This window comes from Vigna unguiculata, chromosome 6 (assembly GCF_037176805.1).
Source record: "Vigna unguiculata cultivar grain cowpea cultivar isolate G323 ecotype 2 chromosome 6, ASM3717680v1, whole genome shotgun sequence".
NCBI lineage: Eukaryota > Viridiplantae > Streptophyta > Magnoliopsida > Fabales > Fabaceae > Vigna > Vigna unguiculata.
The window spans coordinates 36289951-36311721 of record NC_140797.1 but is presented as its reverse complement, the minus strand read 5'-3'; the positions used below and the strand labels follow the sequence as shown (position 1 = coordinate 36311721).

Sequence of the window (21771 nt, the reverse complement as noted above, 5' to 3'; positions counted from 1 at the left end):
CCAGGATTGATTCATTCTCATAAGAATGTTTACACAAGTAAAGAAAAAATAAATAAAAGAAGACAAAGCACACACAAAAAGAAGATAGTGCTTGAACACAACATATCTTTGATACTAATCCTGTGTGTTTCTGAAGAAAAAGAAAAAGAGGTTACATCTGTTTGGCTTGTCCACATTCATGAGCCAGCCAAGACAGACATGAAGAAACGGTGTCTCAGAAAGACTTCCATGCTTATCTCATAAACTTATCTCATTATTTATTAGATTTCAATAAATTTTAATCAATAAAAAAACCTATTAAAAGCAATGTGTTAATGACATCATCCACCGAATATACAGGAAATTCAATCCAGACAGAAAAGATATTGATCATCATATACAGTACAACATTGTTCTTCCACGGGTATTGTTCCATTTCACATTAAAACTATACAAACTATATACGTAAGCAAGCACCAAGAAAATCAGTGCTCCAGGTATACAAATCTGCCTCCAAAACAAAAGGTTGGCACAGTATCATCATCTACTGATATGGAAAGTGATGGAACACAATAGAGTGAAATGAATAGATAGAAGGAAAGAAAAAAGGGGTAATTCATGTAATGGAATGGAATCAATTCCTTTATGTTCCATTCCATACTGCTTCAGGCAATCCAAACAATGGAACCAAATATCATCACCCCATTTCATTTCACACTATTTTGCTCCTATCTACCAATCCATAGTCTTAGAGCATTTTCACAACCCAAAGCTTATATTTTCTTATATACAAATGTACAAGACAAGGTCCTATAAGGTTTGCATCAGAGAGGGACTTACAGAGCCTGACATAAGTATCTAGATTTCCATATTGCTGGATCCTTTTCTTCAAACCTTGTAATACAGCAGCCCTATCCAAGTACTCCGGATAGAATCCCAACTCAAGCATTTTCATCACAGTCTCTGCTGCCTCAGTAAAATGGCCACCTTTGATATACCCTCTTAACAACCATGACAGACCTTTCTTCTTCTGCGGCGAGCTCACAAGGTCTAGCCTTGTCAGCAACCTTGCCGTGGCATTGCCCTCTTTCTGTGAAGCACAAATGGCAAGAACAATGTCATACAGATCTCCATCAGCTTCCCTACCCACAAGCTTCATCTCCCACAGCTGTCTCTCTGCCTCAATTCCATGACCAGCACAAATGTACATAGCAAGGAGCCTCTCATGAACCACTCCATATAGTGATGGGCTCCCATCTTGTATTACCCAATTGGACAACCGCACTCCGTCAGCCAGTAGATCGGATTGATACTTCTCGGCAAGCTTAACATCTTCTAGATCAAACTCGGTCACCAACCCGGCCCTTCTGAAGCTCTTCAACTTCCGCAGAGCTTTTCCGAATTCATTCAGTTCTTTAACCACAGCAGTCATTGCAACGAGGTAGCTATAGACCTCTGGCCTCAAGCCAGACTCTCTAAACCGAATCACTAATCTAACTGCGCTTCTATAGTCACCCTCTGCCTGCAGAAGAAAACACTCACAATTAACACTTCCGAAGATTGTCCTGAAATGAAACCGTAGAAAGGATCCCAGAACAGTAATAAACAATGGGGTAGTACATTATCATCATCTTCATATTGTTCCACACTCCAGGCTAAGTAAAATAATTGATAATCACAAGAAATTCCCTAAACTTCTTTGCCCCGGGAGAAGAAAAAAGCTAGCATAAAGTGGATACAACTAAAAGAAAAATCAGCTATGAGTCACACCCATATGACTTTAGAAAATAGAATTTGGCAGTATATTTGACTAAGGGAAGATCAGCAAAACAACCCAGAACAAACTATTCTGGTTTATGAGATACTTTCTGCAGTAACCCAAAAACACCAATTCTATGTTTGGATGTAGGAAAGAAAAGGGAAAGTATCCCAAAAATTTTCAGTTTCCATTCAATCTCATTCTATTCCACTCATCATTGATATTCAAGATAAAAAACAGAAGTGGCAGGAGACACATTCTCCTTCTTAAAGAACAACTTAATTATATAAATCAAAACCACCAGCAACAATGTCATCAATTGACTAAATGGAGAGCAATATCAGACAAAAACAGCTAACAAAACCGAGTGATGCAAACTAGAGAATGTGAATAACAAGCTTATTAAAATCATGTAAGTCAAGGGAATTAAATGATAATAACCCAAACAATGATTCGTCCAACTAAGACTTTACTCAATACTCAATGTTTCAAACAAGAGCAAACTAACGAGTAAAAAATCGAATATCAAATGCTTACCATCATCTTCCAAGCAAGATACCCGGTTGGCCCTCCTTTATGCACTTCTTTGTCCTCCGCAGCATAAGGGATTCCGCGCCTCAAAACCTCTTCCACAAACGAGATAGCCCCTTCCTTCTCCCCCATTTCCCAGTACAGAGAAATCACCTTCTCAATCATGCTAAAACCCGGCCTCAAACCAACGCAATCCATGTCCACAAGCAAGTCAACCACATCACCCACACCATGCTGCTCCTGAATCAATCTCTTCACCCAACCGCACATGATGGAAACCATGAGCTCCATGGTCTCCTTGTCCACCCTATTCTCCTTCCTCAGCCAATCAAACACCTCCAATGCACACCACGAGTCCCTCCCATCCTGAGAGAAATACACCAACACAAGCTGCAGTTCCCTTGCAGACAAACGGTCATTCATCTCCTCAAGAATATCAGAGGGCTCCCTCGTCATCCTCTCAAGCTCCTCAATTGCCTCAAAGAACCCTTCTCCCATTTCATCCTCCTCGTCATCGCTGGTCACAAACTGGTCCAGTTCCACCGACTTCAGAGCCCTAAGACCCCTCACTGAACCGTGCTTTGCAGCAACAATGGAGGGGTTTTGGAACTTAAAGGATCTCGCACACACCCCATTAAAGAATTTGAGGGAAAATCCGGAGTGTGCTGCAAGAAACATCAAAGGCTGTCTCTGTTGTGATTGCGAACCAGAAGAAAACACAAAACCCAATTTGAAATTGGAAGCAAAACCCTGTGCATAGGCCATTTTTCTTTCCTCTCTCTCTCTCTCTCTCAGTTCTTCAGAAAATTCAATTCAGCGGTACAGAGAAGTGCCCATGAACACCCAACAGAAAGTAATAACGGGAAAATGGAAAAGATTGAATCTTTGTTTCTTGGTTCAGAAGAGAACAAGAAAGACAGAAATAGAGAGAATAAGAAACCCAAATTTCCCACAATTTTCTCAGTATCGAAACAAGATGGCACTCAAACTTAATCCATCCAACTAAGAAGAAAGAAAGTGACTTGCGAGCAAGAATGACTGAAGGGCCACAATTATCGGCATAAAATTTCAATGAAAAAGATTAAGTGAAAAAATTAGAAAAAAATAACAAAAAAAAAAAAAAGAGAGGTCGCATGCGTCTTTTGGCATTGAAACAAAGAAAGAGACAGCAGAAGTTGCAATTGCAATTTGCTTTGGTTGCTGCTAAGGTGAGGGAGGGTTTATGGGGTTAGAATACGTGTACCAACCGCTACTACACAGTTCTCTCTCACCGTTCACTGGTTATTAAATCTCTCAAATTATATATACATACAAGATTACAAGAAGTTGCTTACTCCTCTTATTTGCTACACATTATAATACTTTTTTCCAGATACGATAAGATACGAGTAGAGTTTACACAATGATTAATATATTTTTAATTTAAAACTTTAATACGACTAGTTTATGGATTTTTAATCTAAAATTTTAATAAAATTAGTTTAATAATACAACTAGTTCATTTTTATATATCGTTTAAGTCATGAAGATGAACTTCAACTTTGAAATCCTGATATTTAATTTTCTCATTTTTTGAATTCTCATCGTATTATTATTATAATATTGATTCTAACCATAATTATGTAACTTTTACGTGTTATTAAATCTGTGCGAAAAAAAACGTGTTATTAAAATAAACAAAAAGTTAAGTTAGTAGTTGATGGTGTACAATTATTGATCAAAGGAATTATAAGATATTGATAAATGTAGCACAAGGTACAAACATATAATGTGCAGGTGGATCGTTAATATTAGTTAATTAAGTTCAATTATCATCATTATCGGAATCCTTCTAATGGGAGGACAATAAACCCCATTCAACTAAAGCTACATCTATAGGAGGATAATCATGTTTAATAAGATTGCTTTGCTTCCGATTAAGGATATTTATGAGAAAAGTTCTTATTAAGAAAGATAATAAAATCGAGTCACGAAAATTGTTTTATTTAAGAAGATAAAAACTATTTATGAATTCGAGATTAAAGTTTGATATTTTTTCTGAGTTAAATCAATTGTATTAACTCATTAACTTGGTTTATCTATATTTTTTTTAAATAGAAAGAGATATTATTATTATAATAATAATAATTATTATTATTATTATTATTATTATTATTATTATTCAGCCATCATTTGTCAGAACCTTTTTAACTTTGCTCACTTAACTAAAATAAATTCTATTATTAATTACTTTTTATTCTTCTATAGAAAAAGTTAATACGAATGTGCACTCTAATTACCACCTCCTTAACAAAAGTAAGCCCAAAGAAACATTAAAACCACGTAAGCAAATATGTAGACGTGGGTCATTTTGGGCTTTATTATTCGCACCACGTTTTCTTTTTCCAGTTCAAAGTTCATTTACATTTTATTAATTTATTATTTTAAACACTTTTTTGTATTTTCTCACTTTTTTAACACATTTTCCTTTTCTTCCACTTCCATTTTCTTTTGCCTCAACGAGCAACTTCTTCCTTTCTGTTTTCTCATCTTCTACTCTCATTGTGCCTTTTTTTGTTTTTTTCATTTCTCGTTGTAATTCGATTTTGTTGTGTACAAATACATATAAAAATTATTTCTTTTTGAATAAAAAATACAGTATATTAATAAAATAGAAATATGTTTCAATTGTATTAAGTTTTCATTAAAAATCAGCAAAAATTGTTTCCTCCAAAAACTAGCAAAAAAAATGTTTCCATAACAAAATGATTGCATCAATATGTTCAATTCTACGTAGGACAGTAAAATATTGAGAATAAAGTTCACGAGTGAGAGTTAAACTTCATACTTAATTTATTAGAAAATAGAAACAATTAAGTAGACCTAAATAATTAAATTCATGAATATATCTAAGGTTGATATAATCTTTCATACATGTATCTTGTGTTTTAGTTTTATTCATGTTTTTAATGCATTCAATCAAACATTTCTTCAACAATGACAATAACGATAGAATTATGGCTCAATTATTAATAACTAAATAAAACACAAAATAATATTAAAAACATAATATCATAACTGTATAATGTTAAAAATTAAATTTATAATCAAGTTTTATATATTCTTATTATTTAACCTACATACAAAATTTAATCAAATAAATTATAATACTTAAAAGTATAACCTAGTTTTATAGATTCTTATTATCTAATCTACATACATAGCTAAATCAAATAAATTATAATACTTACGTCAAAGTTTCAATGATAATTATGGGCAAATAAAGTATTATTTCTTAACTAAGAGAATTTCAATAATAAATAACTAAAAATTAAATAACGAATGTGTACTACGGTAGAACATGTATAAATGAAATGAACCAGGATTAAATATATAAAGCTCTTAATATGCAATCACTACTAGTTTCAATAGTTAAGATAATGCTAACAATAATTCACAAATTTATATATAATACCTAATCTTTTGTAAAACCATTTTCTAATTAAGATTATGTTATTAATTAGATAGTGGTATCATTATTAGAAAATTAAAAAATAATAACCAACTTTAGTGACAAAAATATGTTTTGAAGATCAATTTCCTAGTTAAATACCAATTTAGAGACCAATTCATTGATAGTCAATATCATAATAGCTAATATTAGTGACCAATTCATAATAAAAATTATTTTAATAATCAATTTATAGATCAATTATAATCTTTTGAAACTATTTTAGTTATCAATAATTTCTAATTTATAAATTACTGTTTAAATTGGTTATTATAATGACTAATTATTTTTTTTTCACTCAAATTATTTTTCTTTTATTGTAAAATCATTTTCTAACAGATATGAACTAAAATTCTCGCACCATGTTCTAAAAATTTTGTAAAATCTTGTTTCTTGCCACATGTGAGGTAGTTACGGATCTTAGTCAAAAAGCTTGAAGAGGCAAAAATAACACACTCAAATTTTATATATTTAATTATTATTACTAATTTTACAAAAGTGTATATAATTTAATATTGAAATTCTTGTATGTTTTTTCTTAGAAAAATTATAGTTTTGAAAATGTATTTGATACGAAACTCATTTTAATTTGGTTTTCTTATAATAAGATCAAAAGAATTAATATGAAACATTCCGCCTATAATTCAAAAGAATTAATATGAAATTCCCACTTATGATTATTTGAATTTTAAGAAATGGTTCTCTAATTCAATAATTGAATTCCTAGTATCATGCTTGAAAATAGGTGAAGTAACTTTGTATTGTTTTTATCTTCAACACTATCTTCCCTTTTATCGCTTCAAAAAAAATAAATCTATTATTTTATTTTCATCAATATACCTATTTTTAAAAAAACATTAAGACTAAAAAATAATTTATCAAAATGTAATCAAAATTTGAGAGACGTAATTACTAAAAAAAATATGATAATCAAGTCACATTTAATAAATGATTATGAAAAAACATATACTACATTTTTTTTTATATTCATAAAGAAATAAATATACGAAAAACTCATAAGATTAAAAAAAAACTAAATATCAAACTAATAATTTCCTATTAAGAGAAGGGAGATAATTACATTTTTTTATCTTAAAAGAGAATAGATGAGAACTAAGAGAATGAATTTAGTTTCTATTTCTTTTTAAAAACAAAAAACAAAAGAAGAGATGTAAAAAGAATGACTAAATACAGTACGTGAAAACCTTAAAATGAAAAAGAACAAAAAAAATATCTCAATAAATTTTATTATTTTTTATTATGTTTAATTTTTTAATTTTTTTATTTATTAATATTAAATATTATATTTTATAAAAAAATTAAAATTAATTTAAAAAATAAAAAAATAAATCTTTGGGGGGAGGGAGTGTGGGTAGGGGTGGCAAGCGGGCCAGCCTGGCCCGTTTTGGCCCTTCAAAAAACGGGTCGGGCCGGGCTGGCCCGTCAAACAGAAACGAGCCAATAATCACAACCTGTCCCGTATAGGACGGGCTAACGGGCCGGGCCGGACTGGCCCGTCTAGTTTTGTTTTTAATTTTTTTAATTAGTTTTATTTTTTAAATTTGTTTATATATACATATAAATTATTATTAAAGTCATATTTAATCAAATAAAATATTATTTTAACTTTTAATTGATTAGTTAATGTTTTTAATTAGATAAGTTAAAATAATTATTAAATTTACATATTCAATTATTCAATTATAACTAATAGTTCAAACTTAATTTGTAGATGTTAATGATTTAAATTACAATACTATTATATATTTATACATTTAAAATATATAATCTAAAAAATTAATCTTTTTAATTATTTTTATTTTATTTTATTTTTTTAAAACGGGCCAACGGGTCAGGACGGGCCGGCCCGTACTTTGGTCCGTCAAGTTGACGGACTGGACGGAACGGGCTGACAGGTTGAAATCTTCAACCCAACTCACTTTTTTTAGCACGGGCTGACGGGTGACCCGTTGGGTCCGGCTCGTTTTACCACCCCTAGGTGTGGGGGCATGGCCCCGAAGGTCCGCCACTCCTGTGAGGGATCCATTGAACTCCAACAACTTTCTTAGAGCCTTAATTTAAAAAATATTTATTCACCGGCGCTCGAAAGAATTTTTATATATGCTGATTAAAAAAGAGTTTGTATGTCGTTTTTGTAACCAACATAGATACAACTAAGATAATTTACGTTTAAAGTTAAACTGTTCTACGTAAATTATTTTGTTTAGGTTGAGCCATAAGTAATCTGATGTAAAATCATTATATCTATTTACAACAATATTTACACACATTTTTTATGTTTATTTTTTACTTCAGACATAAATAAGGTGATGTGAAAAACAATTATTTTGTTAGTACCAATTGTTCTTATTTAATGTATTTATTTTTGCTAATGAAAAAATACATGAAAGAAAATTGGTTAATTAATTAACAGATGTTTTCATGTAAGAATGAAATAAAAAATTCACTGTATGTGCGTATGGGTTAGATTATAGGTTTAACTTGGAAGAAAACTACATAAATTCAAAGTTTTTTTTTTTAAATTGTTGCTATATAACATGTGAACCATTTAAAAAATAAATAAAAAGTGTTGCAATAAAACTTTCTACAAGAAGCATATTTTGTTGTAAAATTATTAGAAGAATAATGTAATAAGCAATGAAAACGTTAATATATATATATATATATAATAATAATAATAAATGTAGATAAAATGTTTATCTTTGTTTTAGTAAAAAATTGATATAAGTGGCCCTAAGCCAACATACATCTCTGCTGGCATGTGATTTGAAGAGCTTTGGTATCATAACAGATACTAATAGTAATAATGAAGGCTTGGCCAAGGAGCAGTTTCCATACAAGGGAAGTTCTTCTCCTGTGCATGTTTGAGGAGACAGCTACACTAATTTCACCAGCGCAGACTAATTTGTTGTCTTCTTGAAAACACTACCTTAATTTCTGTCTCACATAAACAACAAATCAATATATATATTAAGGATGCTACACAAATTTTACTCCACCAGATTACCTCCTTCTGCCTTTAACCAAAGCCTTTTTCTTGCATTAGCATTCTATCATTTTGTTAATGGAGAGAGGAAAGGGAAAGAAGGTTCAGGATTCTTCTTCAAATGCTGAACAATCCCAAGCTGAAATGGCCCCTGTGGAACCAAACGTCATGGATCCTAAACTAAGAAGGTTATTCTCAAACAGACTTTCTGCCCAAAGATCAAGACAGAAGAAGGTGAAATTAGTTGAGGAGTTGGAACACCGTCACATAATGTTGCAGGTGATTATTCTTGTTATTTTTTTTTTTAAATGAATGTAATGGAAAATGTTCATATCTATGTTTTTCAGAGTTAACTATGTTCATATATCTATGTGCAGGATCAACTAGCACAACTTCAACCAATACAGGCTCGCCAACAGAGCCGAATGCACAGTTTAATGGTAGAAGAGCAGACATTGTTCCATGAAATGGAATATCTTCAGAAAAAGGCTATGCTCAGAGACGGTAAAGTTGTTTCATCTTTGGAATGTGCTTATGTTTGCATGTTTCTGCATGCCCAACAAATAAAGCTGTTTTTTTAGGCCAATTGGCATAACATTAATGGAAATAATGTCACTAATTTTTTGAGGCATTGTCCTTTTAGCTGAAGATGAGAAGAACAGGAAGAAAAAGAGTAGGCTCGAGAACCTTCGAGATATTAAGCAACAATTGCTTAATCTGCATATTGATCCTTTCACTGGAGTGTCCATTGATACATCCTCAAATCATGGTATCGCTTCATTTTAACTGCATGAAAACTACTGTTAATGACACATTTGTTGAAAATATATAAACTCATGTAAAACCTTAAAATCACAGTTTTAATAATTTTTGTAGGAGATGGAGCACAGTTTTCATCCATAGTTCCAGAGAAAAGGCAAGAGATTGCTGCTGCGGTGGATGAAATGATGGATCTGACGAATCTTTCGATGGAACTGCTCCCACTCCCAAACCTTAATTAGCCATTTCCTTACATCAAACCTGTTGCTTTCATTAGTTTTTGTGTGACTATGTTTTTTTTTTTTTTTCAATGTTTATGTTTTATTATTGTTAATGAATCCTGGATTTAAATGATATCTTAGATGTTGTTGATGGTTGTTTTTAATAGAATATTTATAAAAGTGTTTGTTTTGCTTTTTTAGTTTATACATATGAATATATAATACGTTTAATTATTTGGATGGTATCCACTTTAGTAGAGGTTTGTTAATTGCTTTTAAGAAAAGTATCAACTGCATTCCAACTTTTGAAAAATTGCTTCAATTAGTCCTTTCAAACCAAAATTATTAACATTGTTAACAACGTGTCTGTCAGTCTGTGATTTTTATTTTTATTTTTTTGCAATTTTTGCAAAAAAATTGTCAGGTGTGAGGTCCCTGGTATGACACATGACATTATCAATGTCACGTGGCAATGCAATGCCACGTGGCATTGTCATTGTCATTGTCAAATCATTATGTTGATTTTAATTTAGTCTTTATATATGTCTCCTTGATTCAATTTAGTCTTTACTTATACACTTATATGTCTCTGATTCAATTTTATCCCAATTTTTTAAACCATTTTTTATAAGATTAAAACTAATTAAGTATAAATATTTTTACAAAATTAAGTACTGATATTTACATTGTTTCTCTCCAATCTAAGACCAAATTTATTATTTGTATAAATGTTATAATATTTTCTATTAAAATGACATTTTAACATATTACATTATTGTATATTATTAACTCATATTTTGTTAATTATTACTTCTTTTAAAAAATAAAACAATATTGTTTCTCACTAATTTTAAACTAGATTTTTTATTTACATGAATGTTATACTACTATTTTTTTTTATTAAAAATGACTTAATAAAATGACTTGTACTACTTGGAGAGAAATAATGTAAATATCATTACTTAATTTTTTTTAAATTATTTATATTTAATTAGTTTTAATCTTATAAAAAAATGGATTGAAAAAAGGATTTTAATTATTGAAAAAAATTGGATCAAAATTAAATCAGAGACACATAAGAATGAACTAAACTGAATGTATGAGAGATATATATGGGGATTAAATTGAATCAATGAAGCATATATGAATTGAAATCAAGATAATAACATTTGATAATAATACTGACACGTGGCATTACCTTGCCACGTGACACACCAGAGACCTAATAAGTGACAATTTATTTACAAAAAAAAAATATTAAAAATTAAAAATTAAACAAATTAAAAAATATAAAAAAAAATTCACAAACTGACATGTATCGTGTTAGTAACTTCTGTATGAAAAGGACCTATTTGAATCAATTTTTAAAAAGTTTTGATTCAATTGACACCTTTTAAAATATGATTATCAGAATGACACACTCATGTGAAAGTGGGGTAATTAAACCTACAAAATAAATATCATAAGGGCAATTAGGGCTTTAACACACGTATTATTACGCGCTGGTAGATATAATGTGTTATGTGTAGAAGTTCTTCAATATTTATCTTCCGTTTCCAAATATATGCATGCTTATTAAGTGGTCTTTATATTCCTTTCTATTATTGCCGTCATGCGTTTTAGATCGTTTTCTTACAATAAATTCATCAATTTTTGTTGTCTTGCTCACGTGTAACCCTAAACTGTGGGGGCTTGGGTTCCATATGTAAAATAGAACAAACAAAACATCTCGCGTTTTTTTTTTTGTTGTTGCGTGGCACACGGATCGTGCACTTTTAGGCAATGGAATCACCAAATGAAATGAAAAGAAACCGAGGCCGAACGTGTTCGTATCAAAGATTTTGAAGTCATTGCTCACTGCAATGCCATTCTCAATTAATTTTTGTATTTTTTTTCTTCCATTTTTTTTATAAAAAAAAGAGTTTAATGTTAGTTTTATGATTATGTATGATATTATTATTCAAAATTTTATTATTTATAATATTATTATTTTATAAAACAAAAATTATCAGTAAAAAAGTATGTATATATCAATAAAAGAAATGTAGGTATCTCAACTTTTATACATAGAATTCATTATACGGGTATGTAAGCTTATAACATTGATTTTTTAATCTTTACAATATTTTGTAATTTAGACCACTGAATTAGACAACAGTTAAATTAATGTGGCCTTAACATATAATAAACAACATTTTTACAAATATTGTAAAAATATCATGATAGTCCATTATTATAGAATTGTTGTTTTAAACTATGTGGGCAAAACCAGTCAAAATGTGATCTAAAATTATAGGTAAGGTCTAAAATCAACCTGAAAAATTGTTATTTATTGTGAGAATTTTAAACAACGGTTTTAAAAATATTGTCATACTAACAATCGTTATCTATTACTTGTATTTACACTCACCTATACCATATCTAAATAATCGTGATATAATCTTTAGACCATGATTTTTATAATTTAAATAACAATTTTATATTGTTGTTTAAAGTTTTTTTTGTTTTTTTGTTGTAACCTTATGATTTGAACCGTCCTTGTATCCCTACAAAAAATCTATGTTGTGCTCACTGTGTTTTACAAAAGATGGTAATTATTTAACAAGATAGTTCTAATATTTGTCGCCTCAATTGTAGTCATTTTGTAGTGATAATAAAATAATTTTTTTTTCTTTAGCCATAAATGGAAACCAAATAAACCTGAAATGTAAAACACTAAAACCAAATGGTTAATTTTGCATAGATGAAAAAAAAAATATATATATATATATATATATATATATATATTACTTACACCTTTTTCATTCATATATTATATATGGTATGGTTTTAACCGCACAAGGTATCTTTTAACAAATGTTAACTTGCACAGTCAAGTGTTTCTTCTCTCTTTATGCTTACGTTAAAATTGGCTGAAACTTTGTCAGTTAAAATTAGTAAATCCTTTAAAACAACTACTCGTTGAAAAGGAAATTTTCCATTTCATCAAATCCTTCTTATATCTTCACTGATAGCCGTGAACCATTGTAGCCACTACAAAATATATAGAAACATAGCAGAAACAGGAACACACCACGCAAATTTCAAGACAAAATAGTTAAACAGTCATAAACTGGAAAATCTCACAACATATATAGCTAAGAAGTTTAGGAAACAGTTTCACTGAAACTGATGGCTAATTAAGGTCTGAGTTCGGAAAGGTTCTGCTTATATCATTTATCATGGATCCGATGTAGTTGTTAGGCATATTCATGTTCATTCCATGCATGTTCGGCACATTATCATGTATCCACATGTGGCTCGGCTCTGCTGGTATGTATGAAGTCCCCACTCCATTTCCTGCAACTTTAAATTCAAACAACGAAAGTATGAACAAATCCCAGATGAAAATCTACGCATGTACATGTAGACAACCTTTTTTTTGTTGGTACGATGTTATACCTAATAGTATATTGAAGTCTTCATATTTGTATTTTTTTTTCTTTAATACATTTTAACATGTTGCACAGGATAGATAAAAAAAATAGTTACCTTGATATGAGTTTGGATCATTGTACCAATGCTGCAGCGGATCAATATTCCAACTAAGAAAAGGTGCTTGCAATAGCCCTTGTTGCATCACACTGCATTCCCTCAGCTTATTCACTTCGCTTTTGTTCATCTCAATCTCAGCTAAAAAAGACAATGCCCTAAAATTAGTGAAATTATCAATGCATTTATAGGTTCACAGAGGGGAATTTCATTTGAGAGACAAATACTAATGAGATCTAAGTCCAACCATATAAAATATTGACATTACTCTCAACTCAAAACCTTAAAGTAATAAGTTTATGGGTCTTTATTCTTATATAATGATATACTTTCTCATTTCTTACTAATGCAGGATTTAGATTCACACTTGAATTTTTAACAGTGAGATCTTATACATGCATGAAATAACTTTTTCGCTAGATGGAATACACATACAAATAAAACCACATGCATACTAAAAGGAGTTTAGATTATTTACTGAATTTTTTATATTGTCATCTGTTAAACAATAAAAATACACTAAGTTGGTATTTTTAATTTTTTTTAATATAATGTAAAATTTCAAAATCAATGTATTTTAAGGATAGTATAGGAAAAATCAGTAGAAAATTCAAATTTTGCTAAGATAATGTTACCATTTTTTAGCATAATCTTTTTCTGAATAATTTCCACTCTCTGGCGCAATTTCAGTTGTTCCTGCTCCAAGAGTTGCTTGTGGTTCTGATAGCAACCAAGTTCAGGTTTAAGGCCTGATATCTGATCCTGCATGCCAATATACATATAGATATAAAAATGAATTATAACCTCATAATTAGAAATGTTGAAAGCTTGGTTAGTTAAATAGATAAATTAAAATACACATTGAATCTGAAGAAAGTGTGAGCAAAGCTGATATACTGTTTTATACCAACAAGTTATTATCAGAAATTGTTACCGTGACGATCAAATTACGCGTTATTTAGCTTGATTGAAAATCAAAGAAACCTTGTTACTAGCATTTTTTTTTAATATTAAAAGAAGGATTACCTCAAGACTTTTGCTTTGAGTTTCCAAGTTGATCTTATAACATTGCTTCTTCTGCCATGATCTTCTAGATGAAAGTCGATTAGACATGATTCTACAAAGAAGTTAAAGAAGAAAAATTGAATGATATATATGTAAAAATTAAATTAAACCCTTTTGATGAAAATCAAAGAACCTACCTCTTTTTCTTTTGTGCATCCATATCAAGTTTTGCAGTTTTGGTTAGAAGAGTACTTGAAAAATGTGGCATAATTGGATGGGAATATGTACTTATTAAATAGCAAGAAATGGTTATGAGGGCAGGGACTTTTATGGAATAAAGTGTAATTTATGCAGAAAACAGATTAATCTGATGCTGTTTGTTTGAAGATTTTGTACCCTGATAATTGTGCAAACGTCAGAAACGGTAATTATCTTGGCAGATTGCTAATTAATCAGGCTACAAATTATATATATATATCATAGCTGTCTCATCACACCAGAAAAGCCCTACACTTAATTTGAAACCGATCTTTGACTTGTTGGGAACTGAACCTTAATCATTATTAATACTAAAGTTTTCGATTGAGATACCAGTAAGGACTTTCTATTTACTTTTTACTTTTACTCCAGTTAAAGAAAAAATTAAAACATTTATAGTATTAATATTAAAAAAAATTAATATATTTCTAAACATCACAGTCATGGACAGGGATGTCCAGTGTATGGGCCTCGATCTTGTATCTCAGAAGGGGCTTCTTCCTATACCTATGACAATTTCTCATGTATCACCAAAATCAAATTTATTTTTATGTTTGTCCATGGTAAAATATAAAAGTTGAGTTACTGTATCTTTTTCGTAGCATACTCCTACATCTCAAAAGCGCCTTCACGCTCTGTACCCCCAAAACCACCCTCACGCTCTGCACCCCCAAAACGGATTCTGGAATCCGTGTCGGATGCTGAAACGGAATACACAATCCGTTTCCTTTTTTCTTTTTATTTTTACAGAAACAGATTCTGAAATCCGTGTAGAAGACGCTGAAACGGAACATGAAACCCGTTTTGGTTCCATGTAGATATTTTCTTTTCAAGTTTCTTGGTCTTCTGCTGCTTCATTAGTTCTATAAATTCCCCGAAAGCTGCATAATGAACAACAATATTTGAAACGATTGCAACTGAAATAATTATAGCAGCAGTTTATATTTCATACCGTAATCAGAATCATGAGGTCCTAGTGAGGCTTCAAGATGGTACTGAAGAGACATTATTCTTTGAGCAGGGAGAGCAAGGCCTGCGCAACTTCCATCATTAAGATTAACATGTGTAACTTCCACTCCTTCTGGCAATGTAGCAGGGTCAACGACATAATTGTGGTTATGCCATTATTTTGAGATCAAATGTTACTAACCTCCTTTTTTTTAGTGTAGAAATTTCATTAGATCGCATACCTGAGCACTAATTTCAACATGTCCTGTTCGAAGGTTACGAACCGGATGATTCCCTCCATGATGGCCAAATTTCATCTTGAAGGTTTTGCCTCCTAAAGCCTGACCCAGCAATTGATGGCCCATGCAAATTCCAAAAACAGGCACCTTTCCCAGAATTTTCTTCACTGTCTCAACTGCATAAGGAACAACAGATGGATCTCCAGGGCCATTGCTGAAAAGTACCCCATCAGGATTCATCTTCAAAGTTTCTGTTGTTGGCCACGTCGATGGTATAACAGTGATTTTGCAGCCATAAGACGCCAAACGCTTAAGTATATTATGCTTGATTCCAAAATCATAAGCAACAACCTGTGATTCATTCAACGACATTAGATAAGGAATGTGGAAGTGCCTAAAGAATGCTTCTTTCTAACTCTTACATGGAAAGTCTCTCCACTCCCTCCAGAACTAAAATCCCATTCTTGCTTTGTTTTATCAACCCATTCATGCACAGTTTGACATGACACTCCACTTATTAAATCAATACCTGCAAAATGAAACAACAGTCACACGCTTCTACAATGTTTCCAGAGCCTCAGAGATTCATATTCATACCAACAATGTCCCAAGAACGAGACATCTTAAGTAGTTCCTCATCTGTTATAGAATTGTCTGTACTCAACACACCAATGAGGCTACCATCTTGCCGTAATCTGCATGTGATAGCCCGTGTGTCAACATCATCTGTTGCATCACAAAGCATCACCAAAGTTAAAGGCAAAAGCTACAAACGAATTTATTAAAGTAACACTTGCAGGGTTTATACATTCGTATAAATTACTCACAAATTCTCATTATATATATATATATATATTATTGATCGGAAGTATCACTATTAGTTTATACAAATAATTCAAAAGTTTATCCTAAGATTACATTAAAATATATACTGATTATATCATTGGCAAGATGTGAAACGGTTTTACAAAACGGATTATGTAATTCGTTTCGGGAAAAAATTCAAAATTTATGGGAAACGGAATACGAATTCCGTTTCATAAAATTGTGAAACGGATTCTGTAATCTGTTTCAAAAAAATTTTTGAAACAGATTACAGAATCCGTTTCACAATTTTATGAAACGGAATTCGTATTCCGTTTCCCATAAATTTTAACTTTTTTTTGCGAAACAGCTTAAGTAATCCGTTTTGTAATGGTTTGAAACGGATTTCATAATTTGTTTCATAAAAAGATTTCATGTTGTTTTTTTGAAACGGAATGTGGAAGCTGTTTCATAGTTTCTGAAACGGAAAATGAATTCCGTTTCACATCATAAACGAAAAAAAAAAGTTAAGCTAAGGCTAACCTGGACAAGAAGTACCACACTTGGAGGTTACTCAGAATACAACCTTCCTTCAAAGAACCAACAAACAGAGAACCTCCAACCACAAGAATCACAACGCACAGTGAGACACCGAGAGAATAAACAAGAGTCCTTTAAAAAAAATGAATGAAAGTTATGCAAACCTGGGAAGAGGGATCACCACCCACCAGAGAATGAAATAATGAAGCTCAGAAAAATTAAAGCTCAGGGACTTCTTCAGGGACCACAGAGAATGAAACTGAGAAAATTTTAAATGAAGGCACAGTGGAACGAAGAAGGAACGGGAGAAGAAATAGTACTGGGGTTGCAGAGAAGTTGGCAATGCAGTAAATGAAATTTACTGCATCTCTACCCACTTTCACTTGTAAGTTAAATAAGGGCATAATAATAAATTTTGGAGGTACAGAAGAACCGTTGGAGGTGCAGGGAGAAGCGCCCATCTCTGAACTATACATTTCAATTTATGGGCTTCATGAGACTTATAATTAGGATGTTAAAAAAATTCATATCTGCGGATAAAATTTGTAATTGTTAGAAAATGAATATTTGCAGATAATGGGTATGGGTATTTTTTATACTCACATGTTAACAGAGTGCGTATGAGTATCATAGTATGTATATCCGTGGATATCCGTATCCGTTATGCTTTAATTTAAATTTTAAAAAATTATTAAAACATTAACATATTGATTTAGAGTGGTATCAAATTTCTTACATAAAGGGGATGTAGCTCAGATGGTAGAGCGCTCGCTTAGCATGCGAGAGGTACGGGGATTGATACCTCGCATCTCCAATTAACGTTTGAAGTGTTTTTTTCTTCTTTAAATTACTCATTACTCATATACATTAACATTTAAAGTATATATTAATGTTCCATAAACTAAAGTAGAATGTATAAATATTTTTTTTTCAAAATAATATTAGAATACAATTTTTTTTCTTATATATTCATAAAAATTGAATTTTCAAAAGGCTTGTAAGATAAAAAATCATGTTAATAACTCTTAAACTAATATTTTATTATCAAGTAAGACGATAGAGAATTACTTTTTTTTTCAAGAGAGAAAGAAAACAAATGAGAAATCAGAAAAAAAAAATTAATGAGTTTGTGCCTAATATTTTTTTCTTCAAAAACAAAAAAGAAAACACATGAAAATAAGAGATGAATACAATTTGTGAAAAATTAGAAAGACAATGAGAAATAAATAAAAAATATCTTAATAAATATTTGGTTTAATTATTTTTTTTGTTTCTTTATTTGTCCAAAAATATCTAGTTGGATGTCTAATGTTTTTTTAATCTCAATTTGTTGAAAATTGAAATGGTTAATAAGGATGTTTTGCTTTGTTGGTACAATTAACATAATCCTAATGTTAATTTTGATGAAAAATATTTTGATCTATTTCAAAAAATTTAATGAAAATAACCAAATTACATCAACTTTTTCAAAAATCGGAACCAAATTGAGACTAAAAAAACTAGATAACCAACTTTGTTAAGATTAAATGTTGTGTTTTATAAAAGAAAAAAAAATTTAATTTCCATTAATTTATAAAATATACTACATATAATTTTTAAAAATTTTAAAGATATATATAATTTAAAATAATTTCAAAAATATAAATATAATTTAAAAAAAAACAAAAATATATTTATAATTAAAAAAACAAAAAAATTGGGGGGCATGTCCTTTAAATGATTCGTCCCTACCATCAAGTTTCAGTCAAATTTAGAATTAGTTCCTCTTCAAAAATTTTGACCAATTTAATTTTTTATCTTTAGAAATATGTAAATTTAGTTTTTCTAACCAAATTTTATTAAGTTTATTTGACATTTCAAACACGTTTGATGAAAACATTTAATCCTATATTAACAAGGCCTTCAGAATTGCGAGGTGGGTAAAAGCGAGGAGTGTGAGCTAGCTAACAATGGGAGGGAGGAGGAGCAAAAGGTTTAATGGGTATTTCAAAAGACTATGGTAGTGCCCCAAGAAAACATAGAGTGTATGTAAATCACCATCCTAAGAAATATGTATAGCCCAAACCCAATTTAAGTTGCTTCTTCCTACACCTTCATACTTTCATCCTTCACCCCATTCATTTGAAATTTCTAATTTTATCCTTTTTTATATAAAATTTCTAGAATGCACAATTAAAAAATGTTTCGAATATACGATCTGAAATACAAAATTTGTATTCTAACTTATAAAACATAGAATACAATACAACAAAAATATTCTAAATTTTGCAATTCAAAATACGTTTTTTATAATATAGAGAGTAGTAAATCAACTTTAGTTTCATTATCATACATAGTAAATCAACCTCACATAAACAGTATATATGTTAAAAATACTACACAAGTTTAAATTAACCAAATACTTCACATAAACAGTATATATGTTCTCTTATAGAATTTTTTTCTTCTTTTGATTTCTTGTATATACGGACGACGAGAAAACTTTGACAATGAATTTCATATATAATTAAAAGAAAATTTGGACATAGCATCTATCAAAAATAGACACAAAAAATAAAAAATTGACATTCACTTGTGATTAGTATTCGCTTTGTGTTTATCAACAAACTGACTCGCTAAAAGTGGATATTACAACATTTACTATTAAGATCGACTAAACCTATATTAAAAAATATAAAACTTAATTTATATTAATTATGGCATCATGGTATTAAACCGATTATGATAAAGTCCACTTTTTAGCCGAAACTCTACTTTGAGAGCTAATACCGACCATTTTTTAAGAAGTATACACAAAATAATATAAGATTAATCGATCTTAATCCAACACTCCATAAAAATTACGAAGTTTTAGGATTTTAAAATTTTAATTATCGAAGAAAATATTCAATGATAACCGTAGATTATTATTTTTTTTTAAATTTCAGCAATATATTTAGTGTATAATAACCATTGGGCATTGTAGTGACTAATCCGATCTAGATACCAATTTACACAACAAAAAATAATTAGTTATTAAAGTAGTCAATGCTGTAAACAAAACATTATAATTGGTCTCTAAATTTATTTTCAAAATTAATTATCAAAGTTTTAGCTATTAAAGGAAATTGGTTGGTCACTAAACACTAAACGTGGGTTACCAAGATTTTTGGTATCAAATGAATTGATTTCAAAATTAGTATCTAATTAATTAATGATCAATTTAGCGACCAATGCTAATTTTATTTTAAATTATTTTATTTTTCAAATATTTTATTTGGTTAAAATAATTTAAATTTATTGAACTTTGTTTTCTCTTATCAATCTTGATTTAAGCTATTATCGGTCAAAGTATTAGGCTAATCGAATATAGTTGACCTAGGTGTAGTCAAGTTATTGTGGGTCCAGATTGAGCTAAGTTTGTTTGGGTCTAGGTTAAGTCAAACGGATCTGAACCTAGGTTCGGTCAAGTTGGTCTAGACCCAAATCGAGTCTAATTAGGGTAACCTATATCTACGGGCGGATCCACATTCATTCAAGTCAAAGTCCACCCACGTTAAGTTGAGATAGACTAGGTCTATGTTGGTCCTAATCCGATCAAGGCTAGATTTGACATAGCTTGATCGAGATAAGGTCAAGTCGAGTCTATCCAGACCCATGTCAAGTTGAGTCTCGATTTAGTCAATTGATTTGACCAAATAGAGTCTAGTTAAGTCAACTCTAACCAAGGTCAAGTTAGGCTTACCTAAACTTGACATAAACTACAAAAATAAAAATATAAAACTGAGAATATGAAGAATGTTAAATTGTAAAATTTTAGGTAGAATTTAATTTTTTTAATTTTAAGTAATCTAATTACTCTAATAAAATTATATAATTTTAATTTCTTTAAAAAAATTCAAATAACATATTTTGTTGTAAAATTTTTAATTTTTTAAATAAATAAATTAGTATTTTAAAATGTTTCATTGAAACACAAAATTAATGATTAAACGATCAAAAGTGACTATTAGACTACATACATTTACCATTACGATCAAATAATAATTTTATTTTGCAACGAATATGAGTTGAATGGGTAAAATTTTACAAAAAAAACTAAAACTATATAAATCGGCATATGAAAATTTTAAACGAAAGCATATATTCTATCTCTAAATTATTCGCTTAGAAAATGATTTTTTATGCGCAACATCCAACTTTGATCATGTATTATGTTTTCCTGTTGTGAATTTAAGTTAAAATTTAACTACGTAAAGATTAAAAAATATTTCAAATTCGTGCTCTATATATTGAAAAATCATGAATTATTCTAAAAAACCATTCATAAATTTTGGACCAATGGGTGGTGGTCTTGCAATAGGAATGTCCATTGGAGAGGTCCATAGGTCCATATGCAGTAAAAAAAATATAAAAAGTAAAAACATAATAAAAACTTCCGTTGCCGGGAATCGAACCCGGGTCTCCTGGGTGAAAGCCAGATATCCTAACCGCTGGACGACAACGGATTACATGTTAAATATAAATGACATTTAATTCAAGATAATTGTGTGTTTAGTGAGAGTGAGACAATTTTATTTTGGCATTGGTGAGATGATTTTGTACCTTACCGAGAGTCATGTGATTAAGAGTAATAAATTAAAAAAATAGTTTGAAATTTTGGTCAGATTTATAATGAGGGCTGTTTGAGAAAATTATTCTTATTAACGTATTTTTTTAGT

General features: G+C 30.2%; 2 protein-coding genes, 1 non-coding gene and 1 pseudogene across 3 annotated transcripts; 1 reads left to right on the top strand and 3 right to left on the bottom strand.

The window, feature by feature from the left end:
- Positions 1–343: 343 nt before the first annotated feature.
- On the bottom strand, positions 344–3542 carry LOC114188254 (pentatricopeptide (PPR) repeat-containing protein). Its single transcript, XM_028076829.2, has 2 exons — positions 2276–3542; positions 344–1501 (listed from the first exon to the last, which is right to left on the bottom strand). Exons 1-2 carry the CDS (start codon positions 3032–3034, stop codon positions 728–730), a joined length of 1533 nt encoding a protein of 510 aa, XP_027932630.1. The 5' UTR covers positions 3035–3542; the 3' UTR covers positions 344–727.
- LOC114188513 (uncharacterized) lies at positions 3137–9767 on the top strand. The gene is made up of 5 exons (XM_028077086.2): positions 3137–3156; positions 8853–9045; positions 9144–9270; positions 9410–9535; positions 9643–9767. The coding sequence occupies exons 1-5, from the start codon at positions 3137–3139 to the stop codon at positions 9765–9767; spliced, it is 591 nt and encodes a 196-aa protein (XP_027932887.2).
- Positions 9768–12921: 3154 nt separating this feature from the next.
- Positions 12922–16472, bottom strand: LOC114188512 (carbamoyl phosphate synthase small chain, chloroplastic-like; annotated as a pseudogene).
- A 5014-nt stretch (positions 16473–21486) lies between these two features.
- On the bottom strand, positions 21487–21558 carry TRNAE-UUC (transfer RNA glutamic acid (anticodon UUC)). Its single transcript has one exon. It is a non-coding gene; the product is annotated as a tRNA-Glu (tRNA).
- Positions 21559–21771: the final 213 nt, after the last annotated feature.

Bases quoted from the DNA above. Each gene is read 5' to 3' on its own strand.
- LOC114188254 (XM_028076829.2), bottom strand. From the start codon at position 3,034: ATGGCCTATGCACAGGGTTTTGCTTCCAATTTCAAATTGGGTTTTGTG. The intron at 1,502-2,275 runs GTAAGCATTTGA...TTTCTTCTGCAG, and splicing joins ATCTTGCTTGGAAGATGATG to GCAGAGGGTGACTATAGAAG.
- LOC114188513 (XM_028077086.2), top strand. From the start codon at position 3,137: ATGGAAAAGATTGAATCTTT. The intron at 9,046-9,143 runs GTGATTATTCTT...ATCTATGTGCAG, and splicing joins ACCGTCACATAATGTTGCAG to GATCAACTAGCACAACTTCA. The intron at 9,271-9,409 runs GTAAAGTTGTTT...TTGTCCTTTTAG, and splicing joins AAAGGCTATGCTCAGAGACG to CTGAAGATGAGAAGAACAGG.